The 21,090-nt window shown below is 32.2% G+C and overlaps 3 protein-coding genes and 1 long non-coding RNA gene across 5 annotated transcripts; 2 read left to right on the plus strand and 2 right to left on the minus strand.

Moving 5' to 3' along the window:
* Positions 1-2,887: 2,887 nt before the first annotated feature.
* Positions 2,888-4,059, plus strand: LOC11436361 (auxin-responsive protein IAA1). 2 transcript variants are annotated; one of them, XM_024776200.2, is made up of 4 exons: positions 2,888-3,108; positions 3,250-3,367; positions 3,566-3,630; positions 3,745-4,059. In XM_024776200.2, the coding sequence occupies exons 1-4, from the start codon at positions 2,964-2,966 to the stop codon at positions 3,786-3,788; spliced, it is 372 nt and encodes a 123-aa protein (XP_024631968.1). In that variant the 5' UTR covers positions 2,888-2,963; the 3' UTR covers positions 3,789-4,059. The 2 variants fall into 2 exon arrangements, with proteins under 2 accessions (XP_024631968.1, XP_024631969.1); XM_024776201.2 differs by lacking the exon at positions 3,566-3,630.
* Positions 4,060-8,904: 4,845 nt separating this feature from the next.
* Positions 8,905-9,412, plus strand: LOC11434773 (uncharacterized). Its single transcript, XR_003009559.2, has 2 exons — positions 8,905-9,063; positions 9,173-9,412. It is a non-coding gene; the product is annotated as an uncharacterized lncRNA (long non-coding RNA).
* Positions 9,413-9,469: 57 nt separating this feature from the next.
* LOC11436362 (D-glycerate 3-kinase, chloroplastic) lies at positions 9,470-13,964 on the minus strand. Its single transcript, XM_003597756.4, has 12 exons — positions 13,583-13,964; positions 12,043-12,416; positions 11,845-11,924; positions 11,723-11,774; positions 11,588-11,629; positions 11,421-11,499; positions 11,310-11,341; positions 11,157-11,225; positions 10,378-10,452; positions 10,096-10,212; positions 9,949-9,999; positions 9,470-9,872 (listed from the first exon to the last, which is right to left on the minus strand). The coding sequence occupies exons 1-12, from the start codon at positions 13,758-13,760 to the stop codon at positions 9,729-9,731; spliced, it is 1,293 nt and encodes a 430-aa protein (XP_003597804.1). The 5' UTR covers positions 13,761-13,964; the 3' UTR covers positions 9,470-9,728.
* A 2,035-nt stretch (positions 13,965-15,999) lies between these two features.
* LOC11430005 (cyclin-A2-4) lies at positions 16,000-20,319 on the minus strand. Its single transcript, XM_024777223.2, has 12 exons — positions 20,159-20,319; positions 19,085-19,415; positions 18,692-18,962; positions 18,399-18,553; positions 18,104-18,196; positions 17,702-17,835; positions 17,539-17,614; positions 17,173-17,249; positions 17,035-17,068; positions 16,787-16,936; positions 16,554-16,694; positions 16,000-16,412 (listed from the first exon to the last, which is right to left on the minus strand). The coding sequence occupies exons 2-12, from the start codon at positions 19,355-19,357 to the stop codon at positions 16,359-16,361; spliced, it is 1,458 nt and encodes a 485-aa protein (XP_024632991.1). The 5' UTR covers positions 19,358-19,415; positions 20,159-20,319; the 3' UTR covers positions 16,000-16,358.
* Between the last annotated feature and the right edge of the window lie 771 nt (positions 20,320-21,090).

Consider the following 21,090-nt stretch of genomic DNA (forward strand, 5'->3'; position numbering starts at 1 on the left):
ATTAGGATATATAAGGCCGCAAGCGTGAGACTTTGAGAAGAGTATACTTCAAAATCTCAAAGTTTCTACCATTAGATCAACTCATGTGAGTTTAATTAGGACACTTGTTGAAAACAAAAGGAAAAATGGTAGTACTACATAAAAGTATTTGAGTTTTTGTTAAACCTAGTAGTTATAAAATTATTTAAACACAAAAAACAGAAATTGGTCCCCAAGCAAGGATAAGCTAGCAAGTACGAAGGATGAAGCATGGGATGAGAAGGTGGAAATAAGTAATCGACAAAGAAACAAGGTCACATGTGTAGGTGGGGGGACATAGCTACCTGAAACTAATGAGTTGTCTACAACCACACGGACTTCGTCTTAAACTTGACCTTTACTTCTATATACTCAAACATGTGGGTCTCTCCTGTCCTACCCTCTCCAATGCTAGTACCATTTCACCTTCTATCTCTCTTCCAACGTTTCTTTCACTCACCAAGTTGTTTGAGACTTTAAGAAACTAGAGTACGTAAGATGTACTAGTTGTATAATTTCATTGCTAAATCAGGTCACTTCATTGCATAATTAAAACTATATATTATATACCTAGTTAATATTGAGTGTTTATTATGTAATAACAATAAAAATTATAAGGAGAATGCTAATAAGTATTCGATAGAGTATTGTTTAAGCATCCAAAAAATAGTAATTTTTACATTATAAATTGTGTAGTAGAATTTTTATATATGTTTGGCTTGTATTTTCAAAACAAAATTTCTTTTTGGGCGTATTTTAATAATGTTCTTAAGTCATTTGTTACTCAGACTCAAATTATAAATAAGGTGTACATGTACATACAAGATCCACTTCAACATTTTAACAAGGAATTAACTTCGTATTATGAATGCTCTAAGAGGGGCGGCGAAATCGTGGCTATGTCTGACTGAAAAGTTACAACCCCTACTTAACACCGAGCATTAGAGGTTTAACCCACGTCTTTACGGGATACGAGTCAACTACCAAAAACCAACTTTCATTGACGATAGTCAACAAAAGTCTCTTCCGAAGCGCCCAAAGAGCTATGTTCGACATTTTTATGTCGAACAGAAGCCCAATCACAAAGAGATCCAAGTACAACTCTGACACAAACGTATCATTCTTCCTCCTATCAAGACCAGATATGTTAGGCCAGATCACAACAAGGCCAACTTAATATACTTCAAATATACTTCAACAGTTAGCATTAGATTATCTGATTCGATAACCGTGAAAGGCTCCCAACAGATGTTATTATACCATTGTTGAACGTCGATCGTAACAACTCCCCATCATTGTGAGGCTCCTCGTTCACAGCTATAAAAGATTTCATCCTCATTATAAAGTGCAAATTATCAATCCTTAAACCTTTCACTCTTTGTTTTCCTACTTACTTGATAATTGGAGTGTCACCCGGCTCGTACCCCCAACTCATATTGCAATCGTTGCTGCTGACTTCTTCTCTTCTAACAAGAACTCAAATTATGAGTTTAGTGTACTAAAATGTTGATCTTAAATAAAATACATTATAAAAACGAGGCTGCAAAAGTTAGAGAGGGACCAAACTACTAGAACACACGAGGATGAAATGAGAATGATTATGTCCGTTCAGTCATATAATAGACGCACACACACGTGGAAGAATCGAAGCCGGTATTTAACATATACTACGTGTCATGTTTGGTATGGTCAACATGGGCTTACCATTTACACTCGCACACCTCACCCACCCATAACATAATATAAGGCACATGACTCTAATATCTCTCTCAAGGTGCCATTTAATTTGGGAAAGGGAAGTTGTTTCCCATGATGTGAAAGTTTTTTTTTAACCATTAAATTAAAGAGGTGCACACATTTTATGATGGTTTGTCCACACCATATATTTCCCCTCTCTTCTCCATAGTGGCTCAAGATCCAGTTTTCTCACTCTTGTTGTGCGACCAGATCTCAAAATCCATTAATTTTTTAAAACCCATTGATTCACAACAAATTCAAGAGGTTGCTGCAAATTTTGCTAACAAAAACCCACCAATTATTGATAATAATAATGGTAATGTTCAATCCAATATGGATTTCTCTCATCAAATTCTCATCCGTTTTCAACAACCATGCGTGCCAAGTGGAAGAAGAAGCATATGAGGAGGTTGAAGAGGAAGCAACGAAAGATGAGACAAAGATCCAATTAGTGTGTTTGTTATCCAAACAACATCAAGTGATCTTAGTTTATTGAAGGTTTTCTTTGTAATGGATTTATTCTGATTCAAGAGGGGCTCAAATTGAACTTAGAGGTTAAAATTAAACAGAGACCAAGATCTGGAAATGGAAGATGAATACATTGTGAAGTTGCTGGTTGTGGTACTGGTTGGTGAGGGAGACACGGAGGGGAGAGAATTGTTGGAGAAGAGTGTCAAAATAATTCGGTGTTGTGAGAACATGATAATAGTGTACTCTTTATTTAATCAAATGGCTAAAATCAACTTTTCCATCATGGGAAACAACTTCCCTTTCCCAAATTAAATAGCACCCTCTCTCAAAGCCTAATATATACACAACTTTCAACGTTGAAATTATTAAAACTGCACCGTAACCACATTGAGTTATATATATACAATGTCATCACAAATGAGTGGTACCAATAATAAGATGAAGAATATTATTCAGGAGACTGAGCTTACCCTTGGTCTTCCAGGTACCAAAACTGCAGGCATAAAACGTAGCTTCTCTCAAACTCACCTTGATATTCATATTGCCACCTCAACTTCTAGTACTTCTCATCATCATAATTCACCAAGTTATAATAATACCACTAAATTCCCAACAACATCAAAGTAAGAACCGTACATATATAGCTAGCTAGTTAGCTAGGACGAATTTGATTTTTAATTCTTTTAACGAATTATGTGGGATGGCCACCGGTGAGGGCAAGCAGGAAAAATATTGGTATGAAGAATAGTATTTGCAAGTACGTGAAAGTTGCGGTTGATGGAGCTCCATATCTAAGAAAAGTGGATCTTGAAGTTTATGAATGTTATGACAATCTTCTCACTGCATTGAATACCATGTTTTCTACTAATTGCTTCACTATTCGTACGTATTCATTCATCATCAAACAATGATATATTGTGTTTGTGTCCATGTCAGTTTTATGTTTCATTAATATATGTTGTGTGTTATGAGAGTAATTTGCTTTGTTTTTGTATACCAACTATTATTAATTAATTATTGCAGGTAACGATTTGATGAATGAGAAGAAATTCATGGATTCTAGAAAAAATACGAATGAATATTTGGCTACCTATGAGGATAAAGATGGTGACTGGATGTTGCTTGGGGATGTACCCTGGAAGTAAGTTCATATATATTCCATCTACACCTAGTTATTATTTTTTTATTTTTTTTATTTTTTTTATTTTTATAAAACTATATATTTTTTACATTTTGAAACCTTAAGAGTATATATTCATCAAATTTCATACAATACTATACTATATCTTTCGTTCTAGTTATATTCATTTCTTTGTTTTTTTTCTTTCCTTTCCTCTAGGATGTTTGTTGAATCATGTAAGAGGATAAGGCTTATGATTAGCTCGGGGGACAATATTGATTTTGGTTTGTACATTTTTTATTTACTATTACTATTGTTTTTATACACAATATAATTATAGGATTGATTGATATCACAAGTTTGATTCTTGACCCCCTGATTTACTAATATTGTTGCAGGTTCCAGATGTACGGCCTCCAGTGAGAAGAATAATTATAGCTAGTGTGATTAATGATCTTAGTCGATAAACACTTGTTAATATGTTATATTCTAACTAGGATACCTTTCAAAGTGCAAAAGCTCCAATTAGAGTAGTTAATATAGGGAAATTTTAGCATATAGTATATCTTTGTTGCTTGATACTGCACCTCTTGTTAATTACTTTTGGTTTTGGCTTTGAAAAATAACTTCAAGAGAGCCCGGCTTCTACATTTTGTGGTCAATTTTTTATTTTTTATTTTAAATACATGTACTACTCCACATTATGATCATCATTTTTTTTTATTTTTTAAAAAAAAAAACATGTACTACTCCACATTATGATCTATGAATCCCCGATACTTCAAAATGGATGACATATCGTATCCCCTGCGTATCATGCATCGATACATGTCTGATACTTCCCGATACGTATCAGGAGAGTATCCGAAGATTAAATTTTATTTTTTTTAAAAAATAATTATCCGATACTTCCTGATACGTATCAGGATGGTATCCGATAATTATCCTGCACCGATACCTGACCCAATACTTCCCAATTAATGTTAACTAAAATAACTTAACTCTTGAGTATAATGCTTCTTTTTTGGATCGATATAATATAGAACTAACAATGTTTCTTCTGGATATAGTATAACACTTGTGGTGCTCTTTTTGGGTATGTTGTGTATGTAATTGACTAATCATCACTCTTTTAATCGTCAATATTATTTATATTTATGTTGATGTGCTACGAGCCTATGACTGGTTTCTTTTGTTTGTTAATATATTTGCATATTAAAAAAATGGTCATAATTATATTATACATTTAATTATATAATTTTTTTATTAACGTTTCTCAGCCGTATCGTATCTTGATTTTTGAAATTTTTCTGTATCGACGTATCGGTGCAGTATGGAACATGGGCATAAGGGGAGGCTGATCAGGACACCAATTTTTTAAAGACATTAAATTTTTATTTTTTTTCGGTACTTGATACTATATAAATATATTTTTTCAATTTGCTTTGATTAATTCTATTAGAAATATATTTTTAGAGAAACTTGATTATGAATGAAATTTTGCAGCAAAAATTACAAGAAGAAATATATTCAAATAATTAAAAGGACACAATTCTATTAATTCGTCAAGAGAGCAAAAATCTTAGAACCGACCCTGGTTGGACTTCTGTGAGTGTGCACTGCATTCGTCTGATCAAAATCGATGGTTCTAATTTTAAACTTGGGTTTTAGGTTTAAGAAAAATTATATTATACATTGTCTGGTCTTAATCGAGCGGTTCAGATGTGTTAGGTACATGTTGTCGGTCTACACTGAAACTAAATCCACATGAAATATGGGAATGCACTCTTCCTCAAGGTCTCATATTCGATTCTTTCTGATGCCAATTCGGATGGGCTAATTTAGTTTCTTCAAAAAAAAAATCCACATGAAATAGATGTTGGCTTATGTGATGATTTTTTTTTAATTTTTTTACGGGCTTATACGATGATTGTTAATTGTTAAATACAACGTAAATGTTAAATGAATATACAAAATTGACAAAAATATGATGTCTCTTTATGATTTTGTATATTTTAGTAATTGTATAAAATGAAAAAGTAAGTATATTTGGTTTCATTCATTGTTGGACCAAAAAGTTGATGACCGCTCATGATTTGTAGAGTGCCAAAGACCATAATTATCACGATGAATTTCTTTTCTTGAAGATTCTTTGTTGAACCGGAATACCTAACATAAATTCTAATAGTATGTACAACTATACCTACAATTTTTTTATGAATAAATATTATGAGAAATGATATATATACACTAAAGAAATTGTCGCTCAAAAAATTACTCATGGCTCCGCCATTGATGCATACCTACAAAAAATTGTACCTCACTTGTTTTGTGAGGCCAGATGCACCCATGATACCTACTAAAGAAATTGGAATTCTTCTCTTCTTCCAACAAATTTCGCTCCCACCCAACCAAATTGACCAAAATACCCATGTACTAGTTAACTAACACATGTGTAAATCAAACGTGAATTAATTTTACACATGTGCGACTTAAGTTACGCCGCATGAGTTAACTCACGCTAGTTTATTATATTCCAAAGTCAAGTGAATTGCTCCAACATACACAGAAGCAGCCAAGCAAGGCACATGGGAGCCAAAGTGAAGTGACAGTGCTATATATGAAATGACCATTATACACATAAAATTAAATTTTGCAAAATAACCATCAGCAAAAATCAAAGAGACCGGGAAGTTGAAATCAAAGAGGAAAAGGACGTATGAATTGACTTTTCTCAATTCAATGAATTTGTTGTTTTTTACCACCATCTTGGTTAGATGATGAGCCATCAAAGTTTGGATAATCTTGTTGATTTTTGTTTTTTACTCTTGTTCTTGGTGGTGGAATTTGAGAAAAAGTTTGTTAATTTAGTTCTTTTGTTCTGGGATGAATTTCAAAAAAGTATTTATTAAGTTTGATTCTTTTGTTTTGGCTTTAATTTGAATTTGAAAAAAAGTTGGTTAGTTTTATTCTGGATTTAATTTGAATTTGTAAAAAAAAAGTTTGTTAGTTTTGATTCTTTCGTTTCGGGTTGAATTTTAACTTTTTTTTTTCTTCTATGGGTTTCATTATAATTCAAAATGAATCAAAACCCAAAAAAATGGAATCAAAACCCACAATAATTATTGGAACTGTGTTTTTCAGTTTTTTTAGCTGCTGATATAGTCATCATGCAAGATGGCCAGACAGGTACAAAAAACTATGATTTTTTCAGTGTAACACTAGGTGTATTAACCCTTGTGTATTTTCAATCGTATCAAAACCTGATTCAGATGTTGCAGCGCAACAACGAGTGAATTTGCATTTGCGAGAAAACCTTAACAAACAATGCTCAACAAAATGACATACCATAATCATCGACGGGCACCCAAATGGTTAACTACTTGTCTTACTTTGTGAACGTATAGATTCATTTGGTGTTCTTTCGTATTTTGTCAATTGTTTTTATTTTGATTTGGTTTATTTACCTGTGTGTTCATGTTCGCAATGCACGAATTAATTTTTTATTATTATTTATTTATTTTATAATATCATTTAATATAGTTTGGTTATAATTATAATGATTTCAATTGTCTCCATATTTATATATAATGTATATAATATTTATTTAAATGGTTAAATATATTTTTGGTCCCTATAAATATACCAACTTTTCGTTTTAGTCCCTCTAAATTTTTTCTTCAACTTTTAGTCCCTATAAAATTTTCAATCACTACTTTTGGTCCCTATTTTTAAGTTAATTTTAGTATTTTTTTTAATAAAATTGAGCAGAAATGTGTAGAATATTATAAAAAATATTAACCCAAAAAATTAGAATTTTTTAACAAAACATAAATTAATTATGAATATTTAACCGTCAAACATATAAAAATTCATATTAAATTCATGTTTTGTTAAAAAAATCTAATTTTTTTTGGGAGAGTTTCTTATAATATTATGCATTTTTCTGCACAATTTTATTCAAAAATATGTATTCTACATATAAGTTTACTTTAAGAGATGACCAAAAGTGAAGATGAAATTTTTTTGAGGGACTGAAAGTTGAAGGAAAATTTTAGAGGGACTAAAACGAAAAATTTGTATATTTATAGGGACCAAAAACATATTTAAACCTTATTTAAAATTATAATTTTTGAAATATATTATTTTAAAAAAATTCTATTATCAATCCTGTTGGAAAAGATTTTAAACAAGTGACACTAATAACAAATGCAAAATGATTAATTTAATTAGATAAAAAAATGTTGAATTTACTAGGAAAGTTTAGGCGCGATCCTCTCTCGACATAACAACCCTTCAAAAATTCTCTCATCGCTGTTCCCATCACACACTTTCCATCTTCATCTCTGCACATCCTTACAGGTATCTATGAGGAATCTATCAACATAAAAATATATATTTTATACTATCATTGTTATCAATTTCAATTTACTTATAATTTTTATGAATAATAGTAATTTGGTGTCTTATTTTATTTTAGATTATGTTGATTTTTTTATCTTTCATTCACTAGGTTCAACATTCGATCATTTTCATAAAAATCATGCAAACAAATTGGAGTAGAAATTGTACCATTTTGTAATCTAATTTAGTTCTTTCAAATCAATCAGTGGCTATATTATTGCATTTTATTATCTTTTAAAGTGCACTCTTAATTTTAGAGGAGACTCTAGAGAAAATTAATAACATGATGGTGAAATACTACCTCCAAAATAAATTTAGAATGGTTCCTGACTTTGCAAGACATTTATCATTTCTGTTCTACTTATTTCAAGCTTCGATGAGCATTGTATACTAGGGAATGGATAGAAGCAAACCTACATTAACTAATATGATTAAAAGTGGTTGAGTTCTTTATTTAAAGGGTGGTTATAAAGAAGTCATAGAGCAGAGAAATAAATTGAGGGTGGGAAAGAAACATGAAAGGTTTGAATTGGAGTGACTATGACACTTTCTCATCTTCCAAACCGATTAGAATGCTGTCATGTGATTGGTTTTAATAAATTGACAAGCCAATGTGCCCTTTCCCTCAATCATTTCCTTTCAACTAACAACAATAATTGGTTAGAAAAAAAAAAAGTAAAGAGATGGAGTATTTGTTCGCATTTTCCTAAAAAAAAAAACATAAAATAATCAAAACAGTCATTAGTCGTCATAATTTTTAAATATTTTTACAAATACTTCATCTATTATAAAATATAAGTAAAAATGAGTCAAACAAATTTATGTGTTTTGCTCAAAATTTGGTCCAAATATATGGACTTTTTTTGACTTATTTTAGTACGATATGGATGAAGTAATACTTACGGAGTATAACTTCATAAAAAATTAGGAAGTATTAAATATACTCACTAATATTAAAAAATACAAACATTAATTAAGAGCTGCAAAACTTTTTAAGTAATACATCAAATTGGGACTTTTTCTTATAAATAAGACTAAAATAATTTTTAAATTTTTTTCTATAATAAGGACAGGAGAAAGTAGTTAGTTAAGGAAGCCTTAAATATGTTCATCTACTAAGCATTTAAAAAGTCATATCAGTTTGATATCAATTTTAATATATATATATATAGGGGCAAATGCTGTTACATGAATCAGATTCAACTCTTTCCAAAAGATAATATGGGGTCTACACCACCAGCAGAGCAGCAGAAATCACAATATAATGATCATGTCTGCACACGTCCCAAAGAAAAAGGAAGATTTTATGCTTTGTATGTATACATGATCTTAAGATTCTAATTCTCTTTATTTTCTTTCTTGTTTATCAAATTTCTCTCTTTGCTACACACAGCACACTGATCAATTGACTCTTTTATTCAGTTTCTTTGGACTCTTCTGCTTTTTTTGCTTCCATGATTGTTGCCGATGCAGCTCGGAACGCACCTGCTGTTGCCGGTGCTGCTCGGAACGCACCTGCTGTTGCTGTCGCTAGATTGCTTAATTTCCAAGATACATATACAAGTTTATGTTTCATTTTCTGCTGTTGTATGAATTGATGATTTTGGGAGCCATTAAGGAATAATCTTTGTATTCTTCAATAAATTTTAGTTTTTATTTTGACATGAGGATTTTTTTCGTTTCTGCGTAAAATGTTGCTAACAATACATTATCTATCAATAACTAGAAAACAATGTTTCAATTTCAATAAATCGCGCAATGAACATTTTCTGTGGTTCCTACATCCAGTTATTTCATATGAAAAACCATAAAGCATTTGGCATTGTTATGTGCTGATAAAAATAACCTCTATACATTTCAACGAAAATAGCGCTGATACATTTACTTATCTCCACCGATGGTGCAACTGATTGGAAAGGGCCATTCCAATTCTCTCAAAAGAATTGAAAAGCCAGAAATGTCATATCATCTTGTGAGACTAGACACCTAGGATAGGGTTCCTCTTTTCATCTATTTCGATGTTTAGTAGATGTTGAGGGTCTGATCCACTCGGACCCTCCGAGTAAAGAGTAGGAAGGTATGCATTGTATGCTGGCAGGTAGCGAGAAACAAAATCTCTCACCTGAAGAAAGCACAAACGATGAAAAATCATCATATATTCATATTTAATAAAAACATAAACCGTGCGAGCAACATACCTCATCATCGGACATTCCAGGATTGCCTGCCTCCCTCATAGCAATTTCAGCCTGCAATTTAAATGGAACGATGCACGCATGGATGTTACAACCAGGTTCTGATCACAAACTTTGTAATTTCTGAGAGAGAATACAAAAAAACCCTACCTGCAAGCGCCACTGATAGACACAGCTTGGGTCCTTAATCTTAATGACTATCCATGACTGTATATATTTGTCCCACGCATCATAATACGCTTTGAGGTTTTTATTTACAATTTCTAGCTGCAAATTAAGAACCGTTTATTATTTCTTTATACAAAAGCGTAATTCATTGCCAATTCCTCAACTTATAAAAAAAAAAGGTAGAGAATTTGCATAACCAGTAATTCTGCAACATAAACACAAGGTGTATATTAAGAAACAAAAAAGTAATTTACTGATCCTAACCTGCGGATCAACAGCTTTTACAGCTTCAACTGGAAGGGGCTTGAAACCAAGCATCCAGCCTTCAAACAACACAACCTAAAAGTATCATTCGTGGTTGTTAACAGAAGGGTCAACACTTGTTTATGAAAGTATATATTCAGATGAGGTAAAGGACCAATTTTTTATGTCAAGAATAATGCTACATTACCAACTATCTTGGGGAATTTGAGCAAACAACTTAAATATCTATTGAATAAGTGATTCTCGTGTGAAAGCTTATGCCGTAAATGCATATGTTTAATAAGCTACTTAAATATGGATATGCACATTGAAGAGGTATTAGCATTCTCAGGTATTGTTTTCACTATAAAAATAGGATTTGGGGATGAATGAGAATAAGCTCCACATGAAGTGGTTTAGATAAACTATCTTAGAGAGCTTATCCAAATAAGTTAAAAACAGCTAAGAGGAATATCATAAGTCATTTTTATAAGCTTTTTCGAAGACATACGCAAGTCTTCATTTCACAAGATAAGCCCAAATAAGCTTTTCCATACGCCCTCCCTCATTACACATTGAATTTTGATAGCAAATCAAATTATTTCAAAGGCGGATTATCTCAAAGAAACTCATAAAGTTAATGTTTTGTTCTTTTCGTAGTAAGAAAAAAATAGTAGACTTACTTCAGTCATATCATTCCCCCCCCTCTTTTTTACGGTCTCTGCTGTATCATTTTTTTTGCCAATTGAAGTTAACATTTCAAAAGCAGTTTAAAAGTTAAAATTAAAAGATTCTCTTACAGTAAGGGGGCCTTCAATTTCAGGCCATGTCGAAGGATCAGCACGATCACCTCTTCCACCAAAAGCAGACTGCAAATAGTAGGTAATTCAACATTAGAAACTATAAATTCAAAAGTGTTTAAATAGTACAAATATGCAAATTCTTGCCCTTACTTTATCATATCTTGGTAACTTCATCTTGGTACCTGGATACTTCAAATAAAAATAAATTATACTTAAAATACAAGATAATAAAGGAAGAAAAAAGAGAGTTCAAATAACCACCTTCTCTAGACATTTTGGTTAAAGCTGTCAAAGTTTCAACAGAAAAAGGAAGATCATGGCTTCCAGCATTTCCACGATACTGGAAAGAAAACATATTTCAGCTCTCATTAGCGCAATGTTCTCAGATTATACTTAATTGGCTACTTCTCATATACGTGTGTAAATACCTCAAGAAGTGCATTTCCTGGATTAGCCTCTCTTAGTTTATTCTACAATCCAGACACATTTTGTCATCTTTAAAGAAAACGAAAAAGATGGGAGTATCAATTGATAAAAATATATTAGAAAACACTTTTGTATACCTGGCCTTCAGCTGTCAAATAAAAATCATCTATAGATATTGTTGCAGACTTCCTGAAAATTTATGTAGTCATCAAAATAAAAGATAAATTCGATCAATATTGCTTCAAAGCTAAAAGCATACCTGCCAATCATTTGGAAAAGGTAATCAAGAGCAAAGACGAGGGTCGTCTTTCCACAGCCTTGAGGGGCACTAAATCCAATCTGAGTCATACAAAATGAAAAAATTATGAGGCCCTTGAACATTTTTTCCCTTACAAAATCCTATAGTTATATTTACAGTTAAAGCTTATTGAAGGAAGAAATCTATATTTATATGTACCACTAAAGGAGGAATATCTTCTTTATCTTTGAATTTGGCCTGATGCTGAGCAATCTCACTTTCACACCAGAGGAAGACTGGTATATAGTAATGATAAAGCCTAACTTTTTGAGGCTCTGTCAAGAACAATTCATTAAGCTGAAACAGTCGACATAGTTGCCGCCCATAAGACAACCACTTATCTATAGACTCGGCCACCTTCTCTGGCGTCAAACCAATTTTGTAAAGCAAAGGTCCTGAGCAAATAAATTCATACAGATCTTGGACAGATGAAACTTGGGCAGGTGATGAAGGAAATACTGAATATACAGGACCCTTCTTGTGCGCAATGCTGTCAGCGGTGGAACTACTTTGCAGCCATGAACTTCCATTGCCTGCAGGAAGTATTGTAAGTGTAAATTAAAGATTTAGATGATATAAGATGAGATAGTGATTTCTATGTGCGTCTAAAATAAGACCGCAGTGCATTCATAAGAGGATGGCGGTAAATACAATAAATGTCTAATTGATATGATTGCCAACTGCCTTCATTGTTATAACCTAGTGGTTTCACTGCGAGGACATTTTATGTGGAATCTCAGGTCACCACATTCCCCCTCTCCGTGTGTGTGTTTATTTGAGTATGTGTTGGCCACTAGGCCAATTTCAAAATAAAATAAAAAATGATTGCTAACTCTAATCCTAATTCCAACAGAATGAGAAAGTGTAGCAGCAACCGGCTTCTGTGCTATATGTGGCTCTCCGACCACCACACCCAAGGTGGTCCTTAAAGGTTCTGATTGAGGAGGGACTGTCGACAGTGAGCCACCGATCAGTGCCAACGTATCTGGCGGCTTTGGTGGTGGGACCAGCCGTTGAAATGTTGCGATTAGTGGTCCACTGTCTTGGTGGTTTCAGTGGCAGTGAAAGGGAGAACGAGTTCTGTATTTTCTGCACGCCTCTGACTACCACTTGTGAACTCCCATCCGGCAGGTCAGACCAATTTGATGCCAATTCGATTCACACGGTAGCAATTAACAGAGAAATTAGACCAATAATAGGAAAACAAATGTATATTACTTTAGAAAATAAAAGATAACTGCAAAAGGATGAATATCCTAATGCTCACAGAACCAAACTCCTACAGAGACTAATCCTTCAAAGTTAACTAAAATTCATTCAAAGTGTACTTTCATACGCACACGACAGGATTAAACCTCAAACCAAATGTTTAAGGGACCTAAGTATCTACCATATATAGTTTCTAAACAAGAAAACATAGCTACTAGTATTGTTTTTATGACTTAAAAGACCAAATATAAGAATTTTCTACCAAGTTAACAAGGGCCCAAAACTTATCTCAGAGAGACATAGTAGTGTGACATGCATCAATCATCAAACAAGCTCAAAACTAGCAGAGAAATATTCAATTCAAAGACCTTTTAACTTATCTAAGTAATAATTAATATAACAGTAACACATGCATATAAAAAGACTAAAAATACAAATTAGTTCATCAGAAATATGAATTTGAATTAACTAAGGTTGAACAAAAATGTACCTGACTTAGAGAAGTGGGTGTGAACATGATTAGAGAGCTTAGACAGTGTGGGGGATGAGTGAGAAGAAAGAAGAGAAAAGTGACATGAAAAAGTAGAATTAGAAGAAGAAGAAGAACATAAAGAAGATGAAATAGTTGTAGGGTGCAATGGTTGAGAGAAAACATTCAAAGTAGCCATGTTTGTGTCTCTCTTTTCTGTTTCTATCTACTTTTGCAACAAAAAAGTCAGCAAAGGATCTTAGCCGCCACGTAATCTTTGCCTATTCTTGCTCTCTGGCCCAACCAACCACAGATTTGCACCAGAAAAAATAGAATAATATATTTACATAAACAATTCTATTCTTTGTTTTTTGAGAACCTATTCTATTCTATCTATATATATTGAATTTGTGTATGCAATTCTATTCTATTCTATCTTCTTTCTATCTATATCTATAGTTAATAGTGTATGTACGTTTTTGTTTTCATATGGTTCACGTAACAATTTGTACCAAACTTCAAACTATTTGTAACAAAAACAAAATACATCTTTCTAGAGCTCTTTTCCATTAAGAATCGGAGGTTAACACAAAAAAGTAGAAGTAAACTAGGTAAAAAAGTCGTGAAAAAACAAAGACCGTAAATTCGAAAAAACAAGACAATTCTTAGAATTAACACACCATTCATAGAAGAGACATTGTTCCTCTTATGTATTCGGCAAAAACCATGTCTAAGATTGTATTTTAATAACAAAACCATAAAAACTGATTTATGATTCTCAAATGAAAATTAGGTTTACCTTGATCCATGGTGATTGAGTAGAAATAATCTTCTTAATTTCAATCTATTTCTTCTTTGCAAATCACTTTCTTGAGAGTCGAGGCTAGCTAAGTGAACATCGAATTGATAACTCAAATCAAGGTATCATAAATTATAACCGTCATCTCATTCTAAATATTTTTTCATCTCTATCTCTCTTAAACTTTATTTCACATAAATCAAGGAAATGTTTGTTGATATGCTGAATATGTAATGTTTAGATTTTAGATTGATTTGTATTCTATTTTCTTTTTATAATAATCACAACAATAAATATGGATATTATAAAAAAAATAAGAATAGTTCTTTAAAAAAAAAAGTAGAATGGTTTTTCATGCAATAACAACAAGCAGGCTAGGACAAATTTCTTCTTTTTGACAAATTTTCTTCTTTTTTAATGAAAACTAACATACTAAACATTTAATTAACGATTACAACACTCACAGTGAAAAGAAGATTAGGGATACCTAGTGCCAATGGTTTGAGTTAAGGGAAAAATAGTTTTTTTTTTTTGACAAAATAAAAGATATTCATTCATTCAATTGAAAGAGTACATCGATATAATGCAAATTCGCTAAAAACAAAAAGGATAAATCTGTGAACAGGCTCACATCATCCATGTTAATAGCATAAAACGGCAAAGTACAAATGCCTACACATATGACTATATTTAAATCTCTGGAATAACCATGTTTCCGGATCTGCAACGTGGATGACGTCAAAGTCATTGATTGGATCTGCACTGGATTGAAGCTGATCTGACAATTTGAAGCGATCAAATAGCTGAGCGAAACAAGAAAAACAAACAACGTCGCACAAAGACGACGAACAACCAACGTCGCACGAAGACGACGAAATCACAAAATAAAAAACGAAATAGATGTGAAATTACTTATTTCAATTAAAGGAAAATAGAAAAACGAGTTAGAGGGGTGATTTTGGGTCAAAAATTGACCATATATCACCCCTCTTTGGTGGATGAAGGAGAAGAAACTAGGGCTTGTGTGACGGCTCACAAGAGAAAAAGGAAAATAATAAAAGATACATAAAAATAGTTGGAGATCTGAATTTGAGAAATATTAATTTTACAAATTAACTACGAACATTTGTCATTAAAAAGTAACTCATTAAATATAATATTTCAAAAATAATAATGAAGATAAATATGAAACTACCATATTAAACATGGTATTTAATTATTATTTACAATATTCTTTGTTATATTAAAGTTTAATCGGGGATGGAATTTATTGAATAAGTTAAGCGAGAACGTTTATTTTTTTAGGTAAGTAGTCTAATGACTAGAATTTTATTTATTGAAAAATTCAAGGTTCAAAGTCCAACCTCTACATATATAACGCGATGTTCATACCAACTGAGTTATATTTAGAGGGAATTTTTTAGACAAGTAATCTAATGGTTAGAATTTCACTTAATGGAAAATCCAAGGTTTGGATAATGGAGAATATTTTTATTAACAAAAAAAAGAAAGCAACTTTATTTTGATTCAATGGTTAAATGAAAAGAAAGTAATACACGCATATTATTTTTAAAAAAGAAATGTAATAAATAAACACTAAATCAAACACAATTATTTTGCTATCAATTTGAATACACAATTCACCTCAATCCCTTTTTTCACTTTTCTAGAATTTGGTTAAAAAAAAGTCTTAAGCAATATCATATCACTGTTACAATCAGTTAATAACAAATGCAACAGTTAAACCATCCGAAATCAAGACATTCTTGGCAACATTCTTCATCTCACTGTTCACACAAACTAAATAAGCAAGAACCCCCCCAATAGGTCACTAAAATGTATATACAAAAAAGAATAGACAGACAAGACATGTGCTCAAAAAAAAGTTCAGACATGATGAGCTCTTTTGAAACATGTCTCCCACTGTGACACAGTACACATCATCATATATCAGTTACAAATTAGGGGTCCCTTGCATTCATCATTTGTCCATCATATTCAGAACATTGTTTCAAGCAGTTTTGGTGAAGATAAAGTTGCTACACAATTGAGCTACATACAAAAAAAAAAAAAAAACTAATTACGATCATCTTGAAAGTTATGTTATAAAGTAAACAGGTTTACTTTATACAAAATATCAATATGTATATGGAAACAAAACTTGAAAACATAAAACCTCTCTTTCTGACATACCTTGTCTTGTATGTACTTCTTGCGGATGGCGGCGGGTAAAGGGCAGTCATCATTACTATTCAGTTGTAGATCTTGTAATGCAAGAACTGTAGCTTTCAAATCTGATGCTTTGTAAGAGGCATAGTGTTCAAGAGTTGGATTCTGCAAAAAAGTTAAAAACAGAAGTAGAAATTAAGGTTGTGTTTTCTTGAGTAATTTCATATGAAAGGAACACATGAAAGAAAAGAACTAACCCATGGGTGGCTTGACTGATCTAATGTCCATCTTGCGAGAAACACGGCAGATGCAGCAATCATAGAAGGAAGGAAATTTAAGAAACCATAGTTCATCAGTGTTAGTTCAGCCAGGTAATTTGCCAAGTACTCCAACTCAATGCTAGGTCTCTGCATGTTTTATTCAATTGGTAAGTGATTAGTAATGCTCAATACAAATCTGGCATGTCTTGTAATAAGCAGCATTGTCCCAGATCGATCTTTTTTACCTTGTAGGAAGCTTGTGCCGCTCGAAGAAACCTCCTACGAAACCAAGAATGTACTAAGATAATTGCAAGAGGATCTCAAAATTAATCATATTTTTGTAAAGACTACTGAATGGTAGAAGAAAGGTTGACAAGAAGCACCTGAGGAAAGTTTTGGTAGTAGGAGCAAATAGTTGATATGAAGAGGACTTCAGCACTAGAGATTCCAGTTTTACCACCTGTCAATCAATACATTGAAATATTCTGATAAGAATGAGAAGTTTCAAACCACATACTTTGACATTACAAAACATCATATATATTGTTATAAATAGTTAAAAATCATTTTAAGACTCTAAATGAAATCTAATGACTAGAGGATATATTATTAGTACTTGAGATTCTACGTTCTCGTGTTGTTATATCCATATGAATCTGCTACTTTCAGTTTTGATGTATGCTTTCCTTGGCACTTTAGTAATAATCATTTAAGCACTAATCATTCATTGTTGAAAGAGTAAGACTTACCTCCTCTTTTGTGTATGTGTTATCTGTGATGAAGCAGAAGTCTTCAATACGAGGGGCGTTAACTTCTTCGTATTTTCTTCAATCACATATGAAAGAAGACAAATGAGCATTACTAAACATAATGGAACACAAGAGGCCAACTTCCCTGAAGTTGAGAACTTACGAGGCAATTAGCATGCAAGTAATGCCAAGCAGCTGAAGTCTCTCTCTTTCAATACAATTTTTGGAGAGAAACCAATCAATGAGATATACAGTGAGGTAAAGAGTGTTTGCTTGCAATTTGTATCCCTCAGAAACCTGAACATGAATTCAACACATGGGAAATCAATGCAGTATTCATATTTAATCAACTAATATGATATACATCAAGGTTATAGTATCTAATAAACATTAATATCAATCTCTTTTAGTACTTTGAAAAGTAGCTCAAAAGAAATATACATCAATGTAAGAAAGAAATCAGAAGAAGCAGCTTCACAAACTTATAGTTCATATTGTTCAGCAAAACTTGGAAGTTTGAATACGCAGTTACAACATGACTATGAGAAAGTCGAATAATGCAAACCTCAACAAGCCAATCAACCAGTATCGCACGCATGCTTGGAGTGATATCTTGCTGTACTGTTTCCATGAAGTTAGGATAAGGCCTTCTTGACAGCTGAAAAAATGAAATGTTACACAAACAACTTAGCATAAAAGGCAAAATCAAAGAGAAACTGTTGACAGAAAGACTAAATATTAAATCATGCGTCAGTTGAATATTTGATTCACCTATACCATGCATTTTATAAAGTTCATAACTATGTGCCATAAAACAACATTGGTAGAGACAATAATGACAGGGCATTAACGAGACAAACCTCAGCAACACGCAAGTGGTCATATATATCAGCAGCATAGTGGCTGCATAGTTGAGGATCTTCAAAATCAGCGTCTATGTCAGCGACATCTGGATGCTTTGACACATCCAAAAGTTCAGAAATGTTACCTTTCTTGGCTGCAACAGTTTGTGAAGCTGAGACCAAACATAACCACAACTAAGTTACATCAACTAACTAAAAAGTCATTTATTTTATCAAGTTCTTGAACAGATTTCTTTTATGGTAGTACTAAAGCAATGCATGAACAATGTACTACAAAAATAGAGGAAAACCTTTCTTTTGAGAACTTGAAGGCCAAGCAGATATTCTAGACATCTGGCTCTGAATCAGATTATTGTCTGTGCCACACTGGTTGGCACTCATCCTAAAAGATGCACTGTCTTCCAAATCATCTAAGCACCTGAAATCTTCTGATGATCTAAGCCGCATTTCCAACGAACTCACTGGTTTTGAGTCAGCTATGGACGGCGGTAGCTCAGCAGCTGATGGAACCTCATTTGAAACATTAGATTGAGCAGGCTTAGCCACCTTCCTTTTCTTAGCCTAGCAGACATAAAAGTTACAGGATTAGTCCTAGAATCATTAGTATGGGAAGAAAAAAGAAAGTACCGATCGACTACATTTCAAGACCAAAACAAGAACCATTTGATGTTGGATATATCAACCTGAATTTCAGTTGGATTTAAGCAACTCATGTTTGTATTTTCGCCACAATTGTTAGTGACATCTTGAAGAATTGCCCTCTTTTTATGAGGAAGATATGTAACATCTGAAACTGCTCTTTTTGAATTGGCTCTTAGGGGCTGCTTCTGATTCTGAGTTCCTGGTGCTACCTCCTTCATTGGTGGTAACTGTCCAGTTGTACTCAAAGCCACAGCTCGAGCACGAGTCAATCGACTTGGAACCTCTCCAGCTTTCAAAGTTACATTATTCCTCATCTCTACAAGATCTAAAAATCCAAAAGAACTTTGGATACTTAATCTTGGTGCTTAAATTCTGCAACACAAGAGAAAATCATGAAACTTGAAAACAAAAGTGTACATAACTAAATTTAAACACAGAAAATGGAAAGGAACCAACAACAATAAAATTTAACAAAGAAAATTAAAAATTAAATATAAAAGGGCCATTTTTATGTTACTATCTGCAATCAGTGACAACATTTTTAAGCTGATCAAGAACCCAACAATAGTAACATCAAAGAAACACACTATCCTTAATGCATTCATCAATTTTAATAAAAACCTTGATGTTTGAAGCAATCACAATACAAAACCATGTTTCCAAATGCACATAGAACAATAGAAACCCTTGAACTTTATGTTAATTAAAAATGATGAAACATGAAATTGACAAACCATAAAACATGACAAAAAAATGTTTGGATGTCAAATTTTGGAAAGAACACAACAAACATTGCCAAAAATAATAACAAAAAAACCAAGACAAGACAAACAATTACAACATACATACATGGTCGTCTCTTCATTTCAGCAACATAAAAATGGGAAACAAAAAGAATATTTTTTTTTGTTCCTTAAAATGTTGTCCAAGTTTCCTATTTTAAAATATGTATCAAAGATTAAAGTTTCAAACTTTAACTTTTTTTTTTATTATTTTTTTATCTTTTAAGCTCATTTTATCACAAACCCAAATCAGAATAACCCAGAAACCCACCCAGAATAAAGTTGATAAAAAATGTGTCTTTGCTTTGATAGATTTGGGTACGAAAAAATGACCTGAGATCTATGCTGCAAACTTCACCAGTTCCATTGAAGGAAGATAAAAAGTCACATAGAGAAAAAAAAGAAAGAAAAAAAAAAAAAAAGTTTTTTTGTTGTTGTTGAAAACAGCTATGATATGAAGAAAAGAGTGAGTGAGTGAAAGCGGGATAGTTATTTGGTTTAAATGTAAGAAAAGAACAAAAAAAAAAAAAAAACAGATTTAATAAATAAATGAAAGATAAATAGTTGGACTAGACTTTTCAGTTAACTTTTTTAAGTTGACTCAATAAAATAAAGTGAGAGAAGTGTAACTAATGTATAAATGTACTACATACAGTTTCTGACATTACTTCTGCAACACTTTGTATGCAGTTGATTGGTTGAAATTTATGTATAGGTGTCACATTTTCAAGCTAATGAGATTCATGTGAATTATTCATTAGTCTTGCTAACCATTACTCTCAGGACAACGGTTAAAGAAGCCAAAATAATATGTTTGTATTGGTTTCAACAACATTTTAATTTTTAAAAAATTAAATTTATCATTTTTCATCATTTTTCAATGCTATATTTCTATTTTTATCATATTATCAAATGTCCCAAAAACAATGGTTAGCATTCTCCTCCAAAATAAATCATGAACAAAAAGTTGGATAGCCTCTTGCTAACACTAGTATTAGTAAAATAAAAGATGGACCCACGAGTTTGCTAAATGACATGAGATATGATAATATACTAGTAAGTAGGATTATTGGAACTTATTTATGGTAAGTGAGATGGAGATTTTGAGATCTGGAGTTTTACTCTTTGTGTTTGACTTTATTGTTATAGAGTAAAGATTTGATTTTTGGTTCAATTTAGTTTTTTCTTTTTTTTTGAGGAAAGGTTCAATTTAGTTCTTTATAGTGAGAAATGATATTCAAATTATTTGTCTGATCTTTATTATA

Source organism: Medicago truncatula, chromosome 2 (genome assembly GCF_003473485.1).
Source record: "Medicago truncatula cultivar Jemalong A17 chromosome 2, MtrunA17r5.0-ANR, whole genome shotgun sequence".
Taxonomy (NCBI): Eukaryota; Viridiplantae; Streptophyta; class Magnoliopsida; order Fabales; family Fabaceae; genus Medicago; species Medicago truncatula.